Source organism: Protopterus annectens, chromosome 1.part1 (assembly GCF_019279795.1).
Source record: "Protopterus annectens isolate FY-2018-M chromosome 1.part1, PAN1.0, whole genome shotgun sequence".
In the NCBI taxonomy this organism is placed as follows: Eukaryota; Metazoa; Chordata; order Ceratodontiformes; family Protopteridae; genus Protopterus; species Protopterus annectens.
Window position 1 is genome coordinate 1705495959 of NC_056726.1, and position 20724 is coordinate 1705516682.

At 41.2% G+C, this 20724-nt stretch overlaps 1 protein-coding gene across 1 annotated transcript in view; it reads right to left on the reverse strand.

Annotated features, from left to right (window-relative positions):
- The window catches only part of LOC122814049 (pancreatic secretory granule membrane major glycoprotein GP2-like), a 217973-nt gene that overhangs the window by 144580 nt on the left and 52669 nt on the right, over positions 1-20724 (reverse strand). Inside the window, exon 4 of the mRNA XM_044086655.1 lies at positions 10612-10841. Coding sequence (XP_043942590.1) covers positions 10612-10841 — 230 coding nt within the window. The remainder of the gene's footprint in view (positions 1-10611; positions 10842-20724) is intronic.

Below are 20724 nucleotides of genomic sequence, written 5' to 3' on the forward strand. Positions count from 1 at the left end.
TCTGAACAGTACTGGCATGACACTTCAGTCCATCATAATCATCACGGCAATGTGTTTACAGTGAAATTGTCCAGACACTGCAGATAAGGCTCCCCTCAGTCTGTTATTGATGCCCACTTACTGTTAGAGGTCCTCACCAACCCTCTTCCAGCACACACCAACAACATGGATGTGGCATAGCAAATTCAACCCCTGGGATCTCCACTGTGTCCCTGCTTGATGGAGGCACAGCACACTAGCCTCAAACGGTGCCTTATGTGACCTACTTTACAGTGGCACAGTAGCCTACTGTACTGGGGATGCAGACGCCAAGCACACTCTGGCTAAACTTTCATTCCCTAGGGTAAACAGCCTAGTATTGACCTTTACACCCATATGTTTAATTGTCAGATGCACAATATTTGTTGCTGATAGACTGTTTGCAGGTCTTTATTGCCATAGCATTCCCTGTTTCTATGAACAACTTGTGTATCTGTGGAAGATGTTTGAATATGAGAGGGATCCACTATATCACTTATGTCTCTGTAGTCATTTAACTGTGTGCACTGGGCAGATTGCTGTAATGTGGTTGGTTCCTGGAATAACACGTACAAATACCAGATATGTGTGGCCAACTGCTAAACTGAGATATGGCTTAAGTGTGTGAGCATGCCCAGTTCAGCCTTTCCATGGCATGTTGTCTGACATATGTCTCATTTATCAAAGTGTGCGAGCATGCCCAGTGTGAGCTTTCCATATGTTGAACTCTGCAGTCCACCACATTTGTGGATGAGTGTGAACTTCAACAATATCTCACGTTTATGGTTGTGTGTTGGGTGTCATGTTGTGTACTTACTGGCCAACTGCTTTGTGTCTGAACACAACAGGGATTATACTGTGCCTGCAGGGTTTGCATGGGATACTTTGCATACAGTTGTCAACATCCTTTCATACTGACCTAACACTGTAGTACCATATAGTGTACTGGTTCAGTACTTTCACTGTGGTGGACAGTATCCTGGGCTTTCATCCTATCACTGCTTTAAATTTTCATAGTGAGCACAACAGACTGTTTAGGGGCCAGTTGTGCACATATGACCATGTTTCATTATGTTCAGATATGGACTACTTAAACCAGGCTTGTCCAACATTGGTTGTGTATTCCACAACATAGGTGGACATTGGCAAACACTAGCGATGTGCCCTAGGCCATTTCTAATGCTAGTCAGGGGGTGTGTTTGTCCTTCGACACACATGGTAACTGGAGTTTGCCATGACATATGTCATGGTTAGTATACTGTGCCTCCGTCTACCCGTGACATACCAGTGATACCCAGGGTAAACCTACCATCTCCCATCCACTCATCAAGATTCCTCTTGAGGAGAGTCGCTGGGTGACTCTCTGGCTAACCTGTACTGGGAGTTTACTCAAGAGTGGGGGTGCTTCTGTGTTATAGATCATTCAGTACAGCTTGTCCTATGTATGTCAGTGCTGGGGTTCAGGTCTCTCATGTGCATAGCTCACTGCCATTCAGATTGTACAAGGTGCAGCATGTTCATTGATTCCAGCTTGGACATGACTTTATACATCAGGCACAGCTTGCCTCTGGGCGGGCAGTATGGCAGTGTGTGGAGCTGCAGTGTGTTTAATCAGGCAACACATGGCATCTGTTCAAGCTCTTTGATACTCCTGGTGAGGTACTTTTGGGGTCTTTCCAGTTGATGGAGGTGTCTGCTGCGGTACATCCTACAGGGGCCATTGTAGTCAATTGTGACGCTGATGAAGGATGACTGCAGAGCCACAATGACCTCCCCTGATCTAGATCTGACTACCTTCATGATTAGGTGGGTATATGGTTTGTTTCTGTAACCACTACAGCCACATGCTTGTCCAATGCAAGATATCTATCAACTTGTGTCCCCAGGTCTCTTATTACATCTTAAGTACTTCATGGGTTGACACCTATGTGGTAATTGGTGGGCACTTACTATATATCCACAGGGGTTGACTATGCACTTTTCTGCAATTAGCTTGCTGACATGGCTATGGCACCAGTTGTCTGTTTCTATGTGGCCCTTTTGTGGGATGCTTGTGTCAGCTGGAGGGTCAGATATGGTGGCCAGTTTGTAGTCCTCTGCAAACTTGTTCAGACACAGTCCTTCCGTGTTGGCCTGTACCTATGAGACATATATACCAAACAAGGGGGGGTCCCAGGACCGAGCCTTGTGGGATGCCAGTTGTATATGGTTTGTAGTCTGACATGGCTGCAGCATTTCTGAGCATGTCAGTTCTGTCCTTGGTCCGGTTTGCAACCCCTATACTGACATAGGGGTTTATATTTAGGCTGGTGAGCTTATCTATAATGAACACGTGGGGTATTGTATGGAAGCCTTTTGCAAGGTCCAGCTAGGCTGTGTGGACCACATTCCCCTCATCAATGACCTTATTGACTGTTTCAAATGAGTCAAACATGTTTAAGGGGCAGGATCTGCACTTAAGAAAGCCACACTGGGTAGGGTCCAGTGTCAGTAGGTCCCCAATATCTTTATGTCTGAGGTACATGCTGATCCTTTCCATAGCTTTGCAGACCAAGCTTGTCAGCATTCTGGGGTGGTAGTTTGCAGTATCTATTCAGGCAACACCTTTGTGGAGAAGGACCACTGTTGTTGTACACTGCTCTTTGGGTACATATCCTGTGGTAAGGCTGACATTGAGCAGTAGTGTTATTTGGCATTCCATTCTTCTTGGAGTCCATGTTGGACTCAACCCAGGACACCATCTCATACCATTGATGCTGTGTATTTTGCTTTGTAGATTATGGATGTTACCTCAGCATCTGCAATGTCAGGGGGCCAGCACTCTTCTGGGATAGATATTTTGCATTTTGGGGGGGGGGGGTGTTGCACTGCACCTGTCAGGTTGGATGTTGGCAATATGTGTGTGTGTTTGGTATGTTGTTTGTAATATTTGAGTGATTCAGAGCATATCTGTGACTTCCCAACAAGGTTCCTACCATCAGTTAAGAAAGCCTTGTGATTATCCTTAGTGTCCTGTACAATTTGTATCTTCATAGGTTCATAGGTTCATACTAGGCTACCCGCCCTAGGGCATTTATAAGCCTAGCCAGAGTGTGAGTGGCTTTCGCCACCCCTTGATATGTGGATATTATGGCCATTTATGATTTACTTTACTGTGCCTCTGTCTGGACGTGACACAGTGAAGACCCCCAGTGTACATCTACGATCATCCATCCACTTGGCAAGATTCCTGTTGAAGAGAGTCAGTGAGGGGCTCTGCCTAACATGGAGTGGGATTCCGTTCCAGGGTGTAGGGAGCCTCTGGGTTATGTATCTGTCTCTCCAGCACATCCTATTTTATTATGTGTTGAGGTTGACATCTCTCACTCTCACAGCTCGGATGGATTTGGGTTTTCTGGGGTGGAGCATGTCGATTACTCCTATGTTGGACATGGCCTTGTACAACAGGCATGCAACACCTCTGCGTAGGCAGTATGTGACTGCATACAGCTGGGGTGTCTACAGCCAGGCAGCATATGACAAATATTTAGGACCTTTTATCCTCTTGGTGAGGTACCTTTGAGGTCTTTCCAACTGCTGCAGGTGTCGGGTAAGGTACATCCCAAATGAGGCATTGTAATAGATTATGGGTCTGATAAGAGAACAGTATAGGGGCACACTGACCTCTGTTGACGTAGATGTGAATCCTTTCATGATACGGTGTCCAATATAGACAGTCTTCCTAGCCATGTTGGCAATGTGAGTGTCACATGATAGGTTACTGTCCACTTGTGTCCCTAGGTCCCTGATTACTCCTTCCATACATAAGGGATTTCCACCTATGTGATAATTTGTGAGTACCTTGTTTGGTATTTGGTGAGACATTCATACTGTCCAGTGTCTTCAGGACGGCTGAGTGGGTTCCTGTGTGTGAGAGTGTGGTCTGTAGCATGCTACAGATGGTACAGCAGTTTTGCCTATGGTTAGTTGCACATGGGTGGTCTCCAATGCTTCGTGCATTGTCAGTTACCTGGACGTGTGTGTGTCTGTGCTGAATATGGATACTCCCCCTCCTTTTATGTTTTAGTCCAGGTTTTGGGGCCATAACGCATGATATGAGGTATAACCTGGTAGTGCTGGTGTGCTGTCAGGAGCCTTGCTGCAGGTTGCTGTCACTGCACAGACATCGATGTTCTCCATACTGGGGAGGGCCTCGGGAGCATGCATGTTGAGGTTTACACGTCTGGCATTGGGCAGCATTACCCTTATGTTTCTTTCCACTTATGTTTTCTAGGGAGGTGGGTTAGTCTTTTCAGCCTTGCCTACGAAAGACTCTATGGAGGTGGCAAAAGCCTTATCCAATATCCAGACGCCCAAGGGTAACAGGTGCAAGCCATCCCTGGCACAGCAGCGTGGCTTGTCAAGCATGACATCCCAAGCAGACAGACATTGGATCCCCTTGGAATGACACCAGTAACTGTGCCACTTGTTAAAGCTGATCATTCTGTATTTGTACTGTGGCATCATTCTTGGTGAGAGTAGGATGCTGCACATGGTCAGTGTCATACCACCTGGACTACATAATCGGAGAGCTCATCTATGTCCCTTTTCATGTAGTCCAGGGAGGTACATCTCAGGTCATTCACGCCAGCATGGACAATGACTGCATCATATTTCTACTTGCTTTGGTGTGACCTGTGTACTTGTGTTATGTGGCATATTGTAGCAGCCTACAGGCAGCTTACTGTACCCTTTCCCTTGTTCAGTCTGGTGAGCGGGACAGCAGTGTGTCTGACTATCGAGTCACCTATTACAACTGTATCAGGCATGTTGTTTCTCCTTCTGGCCTGTGACTGTTTGGCACACCACCTTTGTGTACTATGTGTTGCATGTGCTATGTTTGGAGTTAGTGGTTGCTTGGGTGTCTGCGTTGGAGGCCTCTGTTGATGTGGTGTGTTTGTAATTAAGGCCTCCGGGAATGTTTTTCTGTGTTTATGTCTTTGGTTTGCAGTTGTGATAGGTCTATGTGGACTGGGTTTGTGGTGTGTGTGGTTACCTTCTCCTCCTGACTAGTTTTGACAGTACTGAGTTGAGAGAGCTCAGCCTCCGGTTTGGATAAATGGTTGCATCTCTCACATATATTTGTATTTCTTGGGGGGAGGTGAGGGTTGTCTGTGTACATGGGGCAGGTGTAACATTGCCTCAAGATTCACAGATTCAACTTGTTGTAGCCGGACTTAGTGGATTGTATGAGTGGACATATTTTATTTCCATATTATTGATCAGTGATTACTTCCCTTTTTATGTTTGCTCTATCATGTAGTAGCTTTCTCATTCTCTTGCATGGTTTGGTAATGGCTGGAGTCCACCATGCCAGATGCCTGCATGTATGGCAGTGTGTCTTGGTTTTATTTGGGATTGCATAATCCATGCATTCCTGGCAGTGTTCATGGAATGCCTGTATAACAGATTCTGAGGTGTGGCCCATATTTTGCACCTGCACAGGGCCTTTAATGGATTCCACATCCGTTTGGAGGAGTGCAACTTTTGCTTTACACATGTTTTTCACTGTGGTGTTCTGGCCAGGGACTGTGGTCAGGATGTGTATATCCAGTGTGATTGCTCTATGGTCTGGTCTTACCAGTGAGGGATACACTTCTCATCTTGCCATCCAGTACCCATGTTGCTGATTATCACATCCAGTATGCTTACCCCTCTTGTGGGAGTGGTACGTTGTTCCTGGGCATTTTGGTTTATGGATTCTAGGCACTTTTGTCCTACAGTGTTGGAGCTAGAATAATGCTCCCAGTCTATGTTTGGGTATTTTCAGTCACCCAATATAATGTGGTTTGGAGGGCTTGATATATTCATGTATTCCAACATAGGCCAAGTGCAGTTCCTGGTGTTACGATGGTAGTCTGTAGCAGGCTATAAACTGGAAGGCAGTTTTAGCCACTGTTACTTGACCATGGATAGTCCATGCTGCTTCTTGTTGTGGTACCAACATGGGGGTGTGGTTATCCTTCACAATTATTGCTAGTCACCCTCCTTTTGTAGATTGTTCCATGTTTTAAGGCTGTACAGTACTGTATGAGGTGTAACCTGGTAGTGTTAGGGTGCTGTTGTGAGCCTTTATCCAGTTTTCTGTTACAGGACAGATATCAACATTCTCCATACTGGGGGAGTTTAGACTGCACACATCTTGCTGTTTAGACTTCTGGCATTGTGTAGCATTACATCTAGGTTCTTATCCCTTGTGATACCTATGGAGGTGGGTTTGTGTTTTGAGCCTTACCTATTCAAGGCACGCTGTGGGTAACAACAGCCTTTGCCAGTATCCATAAGGCCAGGACTGATAGGTGCACGCCACCCCTAGCAGGTGGAGCATCATGTTATGCTCAGCATGTCATCCCAGGCTGGCACACATTGGATCCCCTTTGACTAACAGCAATACTTCAGCCAATTATTGCAATTGATCATCTCATCGTCATATTGTGGCATCATGCTTGGTGAGGGTAGGATGTTAGTCAGGGTCATCAAGTCTGCATATACTACATGGTGTTACATTGCTTAACACATGGCATTCATGCCTCAGGTGGTGCTGCAGGGCTGCCTCTGTTGGATGCACATACTACACTCCCTGTACATGTTTGAGAGCAGGTTATGTCATTTTAGGCATCCCTGTTATTATATAAGTGAGTCAGAGAGGGGTATCATTCCCAGGGTTCCTACTGAGCCAGTGTATGTGCTATGCATTGCCTCTATGCCAAGGCCAAGGCATACTATGCATGCCTCCTTCTACCTACTGGGGCAGGCTCAGGTTGTTCCTCCTCCGAGTCATGCTCTGCCTGGGATGGCCTTGGCAATGGTGGAGGGCTGTTTGGCCCAGCCCTATGCTGGTCCTGCTGCAGCTGTTTTCACAAGATCATATTATGTAGCATAGCACATACCATGACAATTTGGGTACATGTAGTTGGTGAGTACTGCAAGGCTCCACCAGATGTGTCCAAACACCGGAACCGTGACTTGAACAGCCCAAACACACGCTCTATTACATTACGTGTTTGTGCGTGTGTCTCATTATGGCGTTCCTGTTCAGGTGTGTGTGTGTTTCTGATGGGTGTCATCAGCCACGGCTCCAGTGCATAACCTGCATCCCCCACTAGGTGTCCATGTGGGATGTCCCCATTGGCAAATGTCTGGTACAGCTGCGTCAAATGCCAGATATGGGAATCATGGTAGCTCCCAGGGCAGCCAGCACACACATTCATTATTATGCCCTGGGCATCACACACGACCTGGCAGTTGATGGAGGGGAAGCCCTTGCGGTTGATGTAGGCCCTACCCCGCTCACCGGCTGGTGCTTTAATGCGTATGTGCGTGCAGTCTATTGCACCCACTACCTTAGGGTATTCCGCTATTCGCTGGAAGAGATGCATATTGCTGGCCAATACCTCACGGGCATTGGGGAAATATACATGATCACCGACATGTGCTGACATGGCATCCAGGAACTGGTGCAGTACCCTGGAGATTGATGCCTGTGATATCCCCATCATATCACCAGTTGGTCTCTGGAAGGTACCTGTTGCTAGTATTCTTTGGCCAACACATACCTTGGTTTCCACTGGGGTGGGTTCCCCTCTGTTGGTTCTGTGTGTGAGGCATGGCCTGCACAGCTCAACAATTTTTTGCAGGAGGTCTCTGTCCACTCTATAGCGCTCCACTATCTCCAGCTCATGTAACCTGTGGTAGGTGACCCTGGGCCTGTACACTCTTCTCCGTCTCCTCACTGTGGGTTGTCTGGTACCATTTGAATTGTCACCACCCTCAGCAAGTCGCCTATTTCTCCTTATGACAGCTATAGCAGCCCCTAGCATTTCTGCTCTGAGTTCAGCTTTTTCAGTTTTCACTTCTAATAGCTTACTCCTGTCTTGCAGTGTCTCTTGAGAGAAACATCCTGCACTGCTGTTTGCAGAGTTTTAAGTGCTTGGCTGGGCTACTATTCTGCCTGTGTAATTGCCTGCTTCTAATTGTTTTCACCTTCTAGCTCCAGCAGTATTCCCTGCTAGCTTCCTACTAATTCTGTTGCTTCCTTTTTCCTCTCTGTTTCCTCAGGGGGGAGCAACGCGCATACCAGCAGAAACACGCTCACAGTGGCTTACACGCATGCACACATGCTTACACAGTTTAGAATCTTCTTATTCGGGTTAAAATGCACGCACACCAGCGCAGTCTTACAAGTCTGCCAACAGGCTCCCACATGCTCAGTCTGCCTTACTCGCGCACACACTGCCCTACTCACACCTCATGGCACTCACACGTGCGCATGCACGCCCAGCAAGAAACTTCGGTGTAAGCAACAGTGTACACCTTCCATTTCTTGACTTTCCCATGCTTATCTTGTGGCACTCCTCTTTCCATGATATGTGTCTGACATCTGTCATGTAACACTGACCTCCAATGAACTGCATTTCTTTCTGCCATTCCCCACCTGTGATGTCACCTATCTCCTACTCTGTTCCTCCCCCTTATGTAACTCTTACACTACTCAGAATGTGCTCATTTGCTATGTGACAGTGGGATTCAGTATCCTAACACTCATTTACATCAGATTGCCTACTAATGCTTAATTACATGTCTTAGACTCAGCTTCCCCCCTTAGCAACCACTAAACGGTGGCCATGTTGTTTCTGGTCTGCTGGTCCCTGCATTGTAGATCCATATATTGCATAAAACCCACATTTGTGGGTTTATAACCTTAATTTTTATGTTTTCTATAGCTCAGCCCATTTGCGCGGGGCTGCGCTGCATTTAAACATTTCTCAATTTTGCATTGGGGTACCATGCCAATGGCCACATATTTGGCCATTGGCATGCTGCCTGACACATATGCACCCTTTATTTGGAGCTGACATGGCTCCATTGTGTTGTTTGCAGAAACGTACTCAGTTGTCAACTGAGTACATTTTTGCAGCTAAAACGGCTCTTACACGGGCTGGTTTGGGCTTTGTGGATCGCTAATCTACCTCATTTGCATGCCTTTCAGCTGCAAGTGAGGTGATTAGCATATCCACGCCCACTCTGTGTAAGAGACATTTTAGTTGGTCTTTTACACGGAATTTCGGGCTGTTCCTGGATCGCGAGGGCTGCATGGAGTCTTACACTACTCTTAGACTCCGTGCAAGCCTTCGTGAATCCTGCCCAATTTCTTTGAAATAATGATTGGTTTATTAAAGTATGCAACATTTTTCTATAGCTATTTATACACTTGGTATTAATCATCCACCAATTTGATAACACCTGTAGCATTTTGAAGACAAAAGCGCTTCCTGTACTTTTGCTGCAGTAAATCAAGTACTTTGTTTTTCTTGACATTGGGTATCATTTATGGGTTTCCTTTTGACTATTTCAACAGTTTTCTTTGATTAAACCTTCCCATTTTTGTTTATATATTTACTAGCATTTGATTACTGGAAAGTCCAACTGGGTAGTAGCCCATTTTCAGTAGATGTCCAGCTTTGCTAGTCTGTTATATAAATCTGTGCACACACGTATTGTCTTACAAATGTTATAATGGAATCTGGAAGTAATAGAAAGATATTAACAAGCTGGCACAGTGTCAGAATAATGCCAGTATGCCAATCACAAACTAGTAATTGCAGCACTTGCAATGCTTTATTTTAAAATAACAGCACAAATATCAGTTCTGTTCTGAGTTGCACCATAAAATAAATGACAAATATGTTGCACCATAAAATAAATGGCAAATATAAATGTGTAATGTCATTGTATCTTCAGGTCTAAAATATTTTGTAATTCTATACGTGTTAGACTGTACACTGTTTTAAATGCACTGTCTTTAACTGACATCAGCAGTGACTTTTCCTTAAATTATAATATACAACTGCTCTTTTTGTTTGAAGCCAATAGCACAATGCAAGGAAAATGAATATGATTCTGTTCCAGTACAATTCTTTGGCATTTGCTGAGAATATGTTAAACCATTTTGGTGGCACAGCTTTTATAAACAAGTATACTTGATATCCAAAGGCAGTCAGTGGTTTGTGTTAGCCTTGTTTTGAAGTTATCACCATCAAAATGTTAATGGAAAAATGCGCATAAGGGCTAAGGTAAATAAATGGAAAATTAAGCTGATAGTAGCTTTCACATATCATAGACATATACGGACTTATGCACACATTAAGAAATCCTAATGAATGCATTATGATTTCTAGTAATGCATAGCAGCATCTAGGACTAAGGATGTAATGCATTTGTAATTTGTCAAAAAACTAAATGCAATGTAATTCCCTCCAAACACCTGATGAGGAAAGTCTAAATGTACTTGTTACTTACTGATGACATAATCCCTAAGATATGGGTATAGGCCTGACATCTGCATTGGTTTCTGCAATCCCAAATCTAGAAGTTATCTTTAAAATAAAGTGGATAAATGTTCCAGTGAATGGTATGCAACACATGCATGTTACAAATCAGAGACACTAAGAGAGAGAGGGGCAGAAAAAAATATTTACAACATTTTTTCTTTAAAATTCATTAATAGCGTATATCATATTGCAGGCATTTAAAGTAATTTAATATTGTACTTACTAAAATTGTTGCTTGACAGTTGGTTGTTGTAGAACTAAAATTAAAGTCAAATTCAGCAACAGAAAAATTTGCTGGTTCACTGCGGCTAAAACATTGATTGTCTACAGTGTTTTCATCTGGAAGAAGAATATTCGATGCTGACATACCTCGGCCCAAGCATGACGTTAGTTTTATAGCGAATTGGTTTGGGCTACAGTAAACTGGAACTTTTCTGAGCAATAATAAAAAATCTAAAAAGTAAAGAAAATATTAAAGTGAAAAATAGCAGTTAGTAAGGACTGAAATATATATTTGAATCTGTTGTATTCCTTTTTTAGTTTTAGCTCAAATTTTATACAAATCACCATCTTTATCTGCTAAACACATACACTTTCACAAAAGCTTCACAATGAATTTCTCATTTTTACAATGTTCTGTCAACTTGTTTTAGTCTTGAAATTACTCAGATGAAATGAATGCTAATGAATTAAAAACTACACAGAGACTCAGGAACACACACACACACACACACACACACACACACACACATATGCACACACTGAAATTCATATGAAATGGACAGCATAAGCAGTAGAACAGAATTATAAGTCTCTTTAAAGGCTGATAACATGTTGCAGTAGAAGATGTGTGCTACAGTGAACTTCTGAACCCTAACATCAGATGTCAAAATAATATGAATGATTCCTATTTTAAGTAGGCATGAAGTCAGGACTCAAGCTAAGCCTAATCCTTCCTTAAGCAGGGCAAACAACAGAAGAAGTTGTATTTTTCCTTTATAGACTGAGTTAATCCTATTGAGTTAGTAGCCTCTTTACGGGGGAGACCAGAAGTAGTATCTATACTATGACCAGGGAATCAGGGGAACTTCCCTCCTCTTACCTATATGCATGCAATCATTTATATCCACTTGAGCTACCACCAACTCGAGTAGATAAGGTTTCAGATTAGCATCTCATCCAAAGAACAATGCACTTAGGAGTACAACACCTTTCCTATGCACAGTATCAATAATCAATTGACCTGCTGTGGGAATCGAACTCAGAGCCTTCTGCACCAAAGCTAAGTATACTAGCAGCTGTACCACTGATATCGCCAAGATGTAACCTTATTAACAACTTTCTTGATAAACAAAGACCAGAACAAGATGGGAATCTTCTTTACATACAAATATTTCAGGCATGGGCATAAATGCCCTTCTAGCTTGCCAATATACCAAAACACTTGTTCCCATAATGTGTCCAGGCATTTCTTAAAAATATCTAAACTAGTGCTTATTTTAATGTAATTTGGTAGTCTGTTCGATGCATCAGCTACTCTGTCAGAGAACCAGTTAGTACACTTCTCATTCCTACAGAATGTTTTACACAGGTCGTCTGATGATTCTCTAGTACTTTATGATAACCCCAAACATTCCCAGACGTAGTTGTCCCTAAATGCCCTATATACCCGAAAAGGATCTCCTCATAGATATCTTTAAGAGACACTGTACAAGTTCAGATATTTTAGTCTTTCATAATAACTTAGATTTTCACATTCATGAATGCCCTTGGTATATTTCTGCTGTACTCTTTCCAGTTTACTCATGCTTGCCTTCTTATATGGTTTCCATGTTGTTATTCCATAAGTCTGGGTCTAATGAAACCAACAAACAATGACTTCATATTTTTTTAATTTCCTAGACTTTATAAACCATTTTATACAACCTGTAGTTCTATAACTATCATTAACCAATTGGTTGATATGATTAGAAAAAACTCATAGCTGAATCTACCCTTATACCCAGGTCCTTAAATGAGTCTACAGTTTTAATCACTGTGTGTGTATTAAATATTCACCTTTCAGTTTATGTCTCCCAAATCTCATATGCTTAGGTTTTGATGTATTTATCAGCATATTATTCTCCTGTGCCCAAATTGTCAGTTTAGTCAAGTTATTTTGCAGACATGCCTTATCTGTAACACTTGTAATCAGTTTACCTAATTTCAGGTCATCTGCATATAGACTGTAGAACACCTCAGATAAAAACGTTAGGTCTGAAAGATACAATCTAAACAAGTAAACGCCTATGACTAAGCCCTGTGGGACACCTGACTGTAACCAAGGATTTCACCTGTCCAGTTACTGTTTGATACTTGCCATGTCCTATTTGTAAGCCATGCAGCTATCCATCTTATCAAGAGTATATCAATAAATAGTTGTACTAATTTATTGATCAGTATTTTGTGTATGACCCTGTCAAATGCTGAAGTTAAGTCTATATAAATTACATCACAGCATAATTTTTCATTCATAGCTGTTATTATATTGTTATGGAACATAATGTTACTGGTGGTAATAGATCTATTTTTCAGCATATGCATGCTGATATATGGTTTCTAGTCTCAACCTATCCACTTCTGACAATAACTTATCCAATCTTATGTTCTCCTTTTATTTTCCACAACATGAACGTAGACTTAATGGTCTATATGATTCTGGGTTTGTCCTACTTCCCTTTTCCTTAAAGACAGGTCTTCAATCTTGAGGAATCTCCCCATATTTATATGACCTAGTAAATAATAGACATAATGGTAGTGTAAGTTTTTGCTGAAGTATTCTCAGGTCATTGTTAATAATTCCATGTCCTCCCTGTGCTTTGGTTGGATCCAGTTTGTGCAGTTCTTTTTTTGATATAATCTAATTTGATTCCAGTATCTGAGGTTACCTGGATGTCACTAGGACAACTTATCACCCCTTTTATGGAGCCAAACTGCTTTGCATAAGATTTTGTAAATATAGCTATAATCTGTAGTGTCTAAGAATACATTTTATTCATTCATTTATTTATTTATTTATTTATTATTTGTTAACTGGGAATGTCTGACTTGGAACAAAGCCAATTTTCAGCAGAGGCCTGGGGAGAAATGCTCCAGATGCATGTTTTTGTAGATTTTAGAATCTGCACACAGTTTATCAATTCGTACATTTTTACTCCTTCCACATCTTATGTATCTAAAAAAAAGTTTCCTATTATGCTCAATATCTTTATATAAATGTTCTTCAATTTTTTCTTCATCATGTCTCACACTATGCTTAATCTGTTTGTCCTGCGTGTTTATTTCAGTTTTCAAAGTTGTAGTTCGACCTCTCTTCCATTTTTTATATTTTTTTGTCTCTAACCTTAATCAGATATCTTGTTCTTACAGAAATATAAACCCCTGATGTTTTATGCCTAGATCCTGATGTTAAACATTTTTTTTTACTTTTTACACTAAAACAATTTCTCTTTCAAAACTTTCCACATTCTATCTGCAGTTTTTCCACTGAACATCTCACTCTGGTTAGTTTTACATAGTGACTGTTTTGCTTCCATATAATCTGTAATTAACCTGCTGTGCATTGGTTTAGATTTTAGTTTGGCAGAATTGTCTACCGACAAATTAACCTTTATAACCCGATGATCACTGCACATCAATGGTGGTAAAACTTGACTTGAAGTTACAGTAACTTTTTTGGGAACACAAACAATATCTAGTATGTTCCAATTCCTGGTAGGTTTTTGTACAATCTGAAGCAATTGTTGCTCTTGAATATACTCTGTGAATAATTTCCTTACTAACGTTGTTGAATCAATATTATTCCAGTCTTTCACTCACGATAGGATATATCTGTACATCTTCTCATGTTTCTTTAATGTTGGTTATAGTACCAGCTTCTGTATGCTAAGTGAGTGGTCATTCTTACTGTGAACAATAATAGACATATCGAGAAAGCCAGCAAATTTAAGGGAGGTCGAATGGAGAGATGATAAATCAGCAACAAAGAAGAGTAGTATTGCTGGAATTGAATTCATTATCAAGTGAGTACATTCATGAAGTGGACCTTGCTTTTCACAAAATCTCATCAAGATGACATTGATATATAGATTGTATTTTATATAGTATATATCGTGGACAGATGTAGGTAAGTATAAAAAAGATAACTGAGTTACAAGACCCAGGATTAAAATGTGCCCAATCCTGTTAGGCACACTAGTGCCAGGACTGGAAAACATTACAGTGTAGAATCCTCAAAACATGGAAACATTCTTAAATGAAGCTAAGCCGGGCTCACGGGATGATGTCCCTCTATTATGGAAGGAAATATTCGTCCATAAAAATCACACAAACCGATAGGCCAAAAAAGAGCTATAAAGATGATAGAGTAGACTATTGAGGATAAAAAAGAAATTATATTTTGTTAGCATTATGAAAGAAGCCCATAATTTCCAGAAAGAAGATATACAACAAGATTAAGAGAGAATTTAGAGGAAAGAAAAATGCTTGCACAAGGAAAACTGACAGACACTTCAAATAAAAATATGTGTTTATTAATACAGTAGATTAATGAAAAACATTATATAGACCAAGAAACCTTGGCCATTTGGAAAAAAAAGTATCAGAGGAAGTGCAAAAATAAAAAAAAAAAAAAAAAAAAAAATTTAGAGATTTTTGAAAGGTATAAAAATGAAATATGAACATGGGAAAGACAGAGAGCCCTTATATGATGCACTATTCATGCAAAGGAGATAGCCATATTAACTAATACAAAAAAGTAGCCCCAAAAATATTCAAGAGAAATACAGGTAAAGGCATCAAGACATGTAAAATTTTACAATATAAAGAATAAGATCACAATGAGGGAACACAGAACAGGAGATTAAGAAAGCAGAAGTTAAAAGAATAGAAGCCGAAGTTATGGAATATCTGCAAGATGAAGGATTTAGTGTAGAAAGTCTAACACAGCTGATATCACAGCATGATGAAACATCACATCCACAAGGCAGGAGAAACAAAATGAGCAAGAGATATCTGAAGAAAACATATGGACATGGGAAAGAAAAAGATATTTAATATGGTGCATTATTTATGCAAAGGAGAAGGCAAAATATATGGACATGGAAAAGAAAAAGATATTTAATATGGTGCAATATTTATGCAAAGGAGAAGGCAAAACTATACAAAAGAGCAGTACCAATGATATTAGAAGAGAAATACAGGCAAAGTCATCCAGATATGGAACATTTTAAATGCAAAAATAAAAAAAAAGAGGAAAAGTAGAAAAGAGGATTAGTGACGGAGTGTGGATTACCTGAGAAGTGAAGGCTTAGTCTAGAAAATCTAACTCTGATAACATCACAACAGGATAGAGAAATGGATCCCCAAATTAAGGAGAAACTAGTGGGGCAGGAAACATCTGAGGAGTTGCTATATGAAGATACTTTGGAGCCTTCCATAGGAAGCCAGTACAAAAGCTCAGTTGGAGTTGTACAGCAAGGAAAGGAAAAGGAAATTGTAACAACTCTGATATGGTCAACCCTGTGGGGTGAGAGGCCTTTGAGTTCCCATATGAAAGAGCAACAGATGACACCGGATGAAACTGAAGAGAATGTGGCATAGGAAGATGCTCTAGAACTTTCTGTAGAAAGTCCACAGGAAATTGAGAACAATTAATGTGCCCTCAGTTTACAAGACAATGATCTGAGAGAGTAATTAGGACTGTTCATAGAAATGCATACAATATAATAGAAGTAAATAGGATATATTAAAGTGAAGCTAAATTAATAACAGATAAAGTCTTACTACAATACCACAGGGCAGTAAGGGAAAAGAAGGGAAAAATCAAATGCCATCCGGGAAGTATCGGGCGGAGAAAACTATAAAGCAATTAAGACAAGAAGTGTCACTGTTAGAAGAGTACGGAAGAGGGAACAGGTCAACAAAATATTCAGAAAGACGTGATAAAAGCAATGCACAGTATCAGATCAGGATCTATTGTGCACTATCACAAATAATAAACTAAAATTATCAGTGCAGGTAGAAACACATAGTAAATATGCAGATAAATATAAAGGAAAAGTACAAAATAAGAATTTTCTTGCTGACCAAAAAACCTTTATAGAGAATTGGGGAACAAGGCAAAAGAAATTGAAACACCACCAAAAAAAGAAATATCTATGAAGATCCTGTGGAACATAAAGATGCTGAATGGATAGATGAAAAAAAGAAAGAATGGAAGTTCAAATGTACAGAATATATGAAATAGGATGAAATAATAGCCAGAGAGATTGAAATAAAGTTAACAAAAAGCTCCTAATTCAAAAACTACAGCCCTAGATGCAGTACCTAACTTCTGGCTAGAAATATTAACATGTTTACATGAAGATTTAGCCATATGTAAGAACTATTTATGCGTGCAGCCTGAACAGACACCAATCTGGTTAATGACAGGAAAAACAATATCCCTACTTCAGAGTGAACCTGAAGGCTATCCTAAAAACTATAGACCAATAACTTGCCTTCCAATGACTTATAAATGAGGTTTGGTAACAAACCAATTTGTCCTGGGACATCTTCAGAGTGGGATTAGTTAAATATATTAGTAGGATTAAAGAGAGTGGGGGGAGGTAAGGGTTAATAAGGAAAGGATGACTTGGAGGAAATGAGGTATGGTTAGGGAGGAGGTTGAGGGATTTATGAAAGTGAAACTGGGAAGGAATCACATTTTGGCGTGAACTTGCTATATGGCAAGCTTACGTCCAGGACGACCTGTGAGTATGGTGATAGAGAGGTAGGCCTTGGGTTACTAGTGGTATATAGAGAGGAGGTGGGTAATATTTGTGTTAAACATATATATTTTTTTGTTTTTTGCTACAGGATGAATGTTGTTTTTGGGTGGTTTTGACTGGGTTGCTGGGGTTGGGAGGCAGTTAGGTTGCGTAAAGACAAAGGACACAACTTAACTTTTAAATATGACTATTCCGCACCGGGTTTTTATTATAGCAATAACCCATGCCTGGGTGTGGGTAATGCTGGATTTACCCACGTTGGCGTGGTTTGGTCCCGAGGGCGAAGCCCGAGGGACCAAACAAAGCCAACCGTGGGTAAATACAGCATTACCCACCAGAAGTGGTTATTGCTATTATACCATGACATTATTTAAGAAAAGAAACTATTACTTTTCTTAAATAATGGCATAGTATAATGCCTGTTTGCTGCCCTTCCGCAGATGTCTGGCATCCGCGGCAATTCTGATGTGCGCAGTACATCAGAGCTGTGGGCAAAAGCAACGGAAAAAGCAAGATCTCCGTTGCTTTTTTTTTAGTGTTTCTCTATGTTAAATGGGTTTAACATAGCGAGACAGCTTTAAAATAAGCAATGGAGATGTCCATTGCTTATTTTAGAACTATCTCACTATGTTGAACTCATTTAACATAGTGAAACACTAAAAAAAAGCAGCGGAGATCTTGCTTTCTCCGTTGCTTTTTTTTAAAACACTGTCTTGCTATGTTAAATGGGTTTAACATAGCGAGACAGCTTTAAAATAAGCAACGGAGATCTCCGTTGCTTATTTTAAAGCTGTCTCGCTATGTTAAACCCATTTAACATAGCAAGACAGTGTTTAAAAAACGAGTTATACTAATGGAAAAAAGTCCGGGTGACCGGACCCTTTTCCATTAGTATAACTCGATTTACAACGGGCACGCTGGCCAATCAGCCTGCACGTTTTGGAATAATAATGGGGGGTCATGGTATAATAAGGTTGTTTAATCCTTAATTAGCACTGATGTTCAGCTGGCTATTGGTCATTGAGGTAGTGTATTCTGTTACATGCTCTCAGTATTATGTAGGGCAGTGGTTAAAACAAAATTTTAAGGCTCCGGTTCCTCCCTGTTGGTTTTGAGTTGTTTGAGCAATTAGCCAGAGTAGAAGGTAGAGCAGCCTTTCGCAGGCCAAGTAGCACTACTGTAGCAATATTAGGAATGGTTATTGCTGCTCATGTGCAGTTGAAGCAGTTCAACGAGCGGGTTGTCATTAAGAGCACCGAGTTTTGCCTCACTTTTGGTCCGCATTCATAAAATAGTGTTTTTGAACACAGTGGCAAATCATTAGAAATTAAGTTAGAAAATAGTGACCAATATTTGCTTGTGGACTTAATACCCATCAGAAAATTCATGCTAATGCAAAACAATCTGCTCTATAATCTTTATGCTGTGGTATCAGTGTTGTTTGGTTGCTCCTGTTTTGGGCCCTTTGTCGCTCTTTTGTGGATGGCATTACGATGAGTGCCTTGCTGTTTTGCAGCTGGTAAGGTTGAGCTGCATGTGCTTGTTTCACCATCAATGGAGAGATCAAAGGTAGGTGGGGTTGTGTGCAAGTGATGGTCTGGTGTGGCACATGGTGCCTAGCTGTTGGGGGTTATGGTTCATGGGTTGATGCAGTATTGCCACATTAAAAAAAAAAAAAAAAAAAAAAAAAAAAAAAGAAATACTGTATTACTGTACTGAAGTGGAAGAAAAAAAAAAGAGTCTGTTGTATTTTCATGGCATATCTGAGTGTTCGTATCGTTTTTTTTCCTTCCTTGTTTGGGGTTTTCTGATGGTTTGTTCGCAGCTCTTGAGGGTGGGGGTCATGGACAGTGACAGAGATTGGAGACTCGCAATTTGTGTTTCATGGGAAATCCTTGCTGGGGCGGTGCCCATGACTCCTTCCACTTGATTTTATGTGGACGATGTTTGTGTTGCTCTTTGTGGGGCCCCCTTTTTCCCATTGCTTGTGGCTTTGTCCATTGTGGTGCTGGTCTTTGAAGATGGCAGTCACAGTGGTATAACAGGTGGCATATTTGTTGTCTTGTTGCTGTCCTGTGAGTTTGAATTCCTATCCTTCTAGAGGCACATGCTATCGCAGGGTCGTTAGTGCTGTTCACCTTCCAATTTTGGAACAGCAGTAATTGAAACTGGGGTGTTGATTTCTGTGCCTTTGGCCTTCTGTGTTTGTTTTTTGTTTGAGGTTGCTGTTGGCAGGTATGGATGTGGGTAGTGGGTTGAAAGGGTCGGGGTGCCTCTTGTGGACTCCTGGGGATTGCTCAAAAAAAAAAAAAAAAAAAAAGAGAGAAAAGGTAGTCCATTGGTGAGTGTGCACTTTTGGTGGTGCATGCTTTCGTGAGAGGGCCGGTTTTTACTTCACAGTTTTGGTCTATTTTCCATGGATTGCATTTGCTGGATGGTGTGGGCTGTTGGCATCTTTGTTGGTTGTAGGATGCTGGAGGCTGGCTTTAGGTGTTGGTGTTTTTTATGCATATAGAGCTGTGTCATCATGAGGATGAGATGCTCCTAACAAAAAAAAAAAAAAAAAAATGTATGGTTTGCAAGTTGGGGGCGAGTGATTGAGGAGTGAGGTATTAAGTGCGGCAGGCATTTTGAGTTGAAAGGATTCGAGTTTTGGGCTTCATACCCGTCGGGATGTTCAGGCTGAGGGGAGACTTGTTTTGTCAGCTCTCTAAGTTTGTGTGAGCAGTATGTGAAATTGTCCCTAGATTTGGGCTTTTGCCCCTCTTTGATTTAATGCTTGGGCCGGGTTTTATGCTTTAAATGATTGAGTTGTATGTGATTGCTTCATGTTGATTTGGCTATATTGCTTGGCCTCATTTGTGGCCCTGGCAGACATTGTTCAGGAAGTCACTCGGGGGGGGGGGGGTGAGGTCTGTTTCTAACTGAGACAGCTTCATTCGCTGAGCCCCATGGTTTTAAAAAAAAAAAAATAAAAATAAAAACAATAAAAATAAAAAAAGGGTAAGGGATGGACTTGGGATGTAGTTAGGGTGTTGATGACTGCTGCTAGACTTGCTGGCAGGGAGAGTGTTCGTTGGTGAGGGGACTTTGTCCCACCTTGGGCTATTGTTTTGCACAGCCTTCAGGTTTTCAGTGTGCAAGAAGATGCAAGGGGCTTGTGGTAGGCTGTGAGCTGTTTTATTGACAGATGGCCATTGCGCCAGTGTGGTGTAGCATTAACCATGGCATGAGGGGTGGCCTCCTTCTCAATTGTTTTGTTTTTACAAGTGCTCACATTTTCACACTATTTCCGGAATTAAGTGTTATGTGCTGGTCTATGTTGTGGAACTGGCTGTCAGGTTGGTTGGTGACTGATCACTGAGAGCTGCAGTTTGGGATGGTGGCTGGTGTGTAATTTGCAGACTGTGGACCCTTTGGAGGTTCATGGGGTTGCAGGGTTTGCTCAAGTTGCTTTCTAAGACAGCAACGGCTTGCTTTGTTTGACGTGTGCGGGGAGTCTGTAATATCTCTGAGAGGTTGAGAGG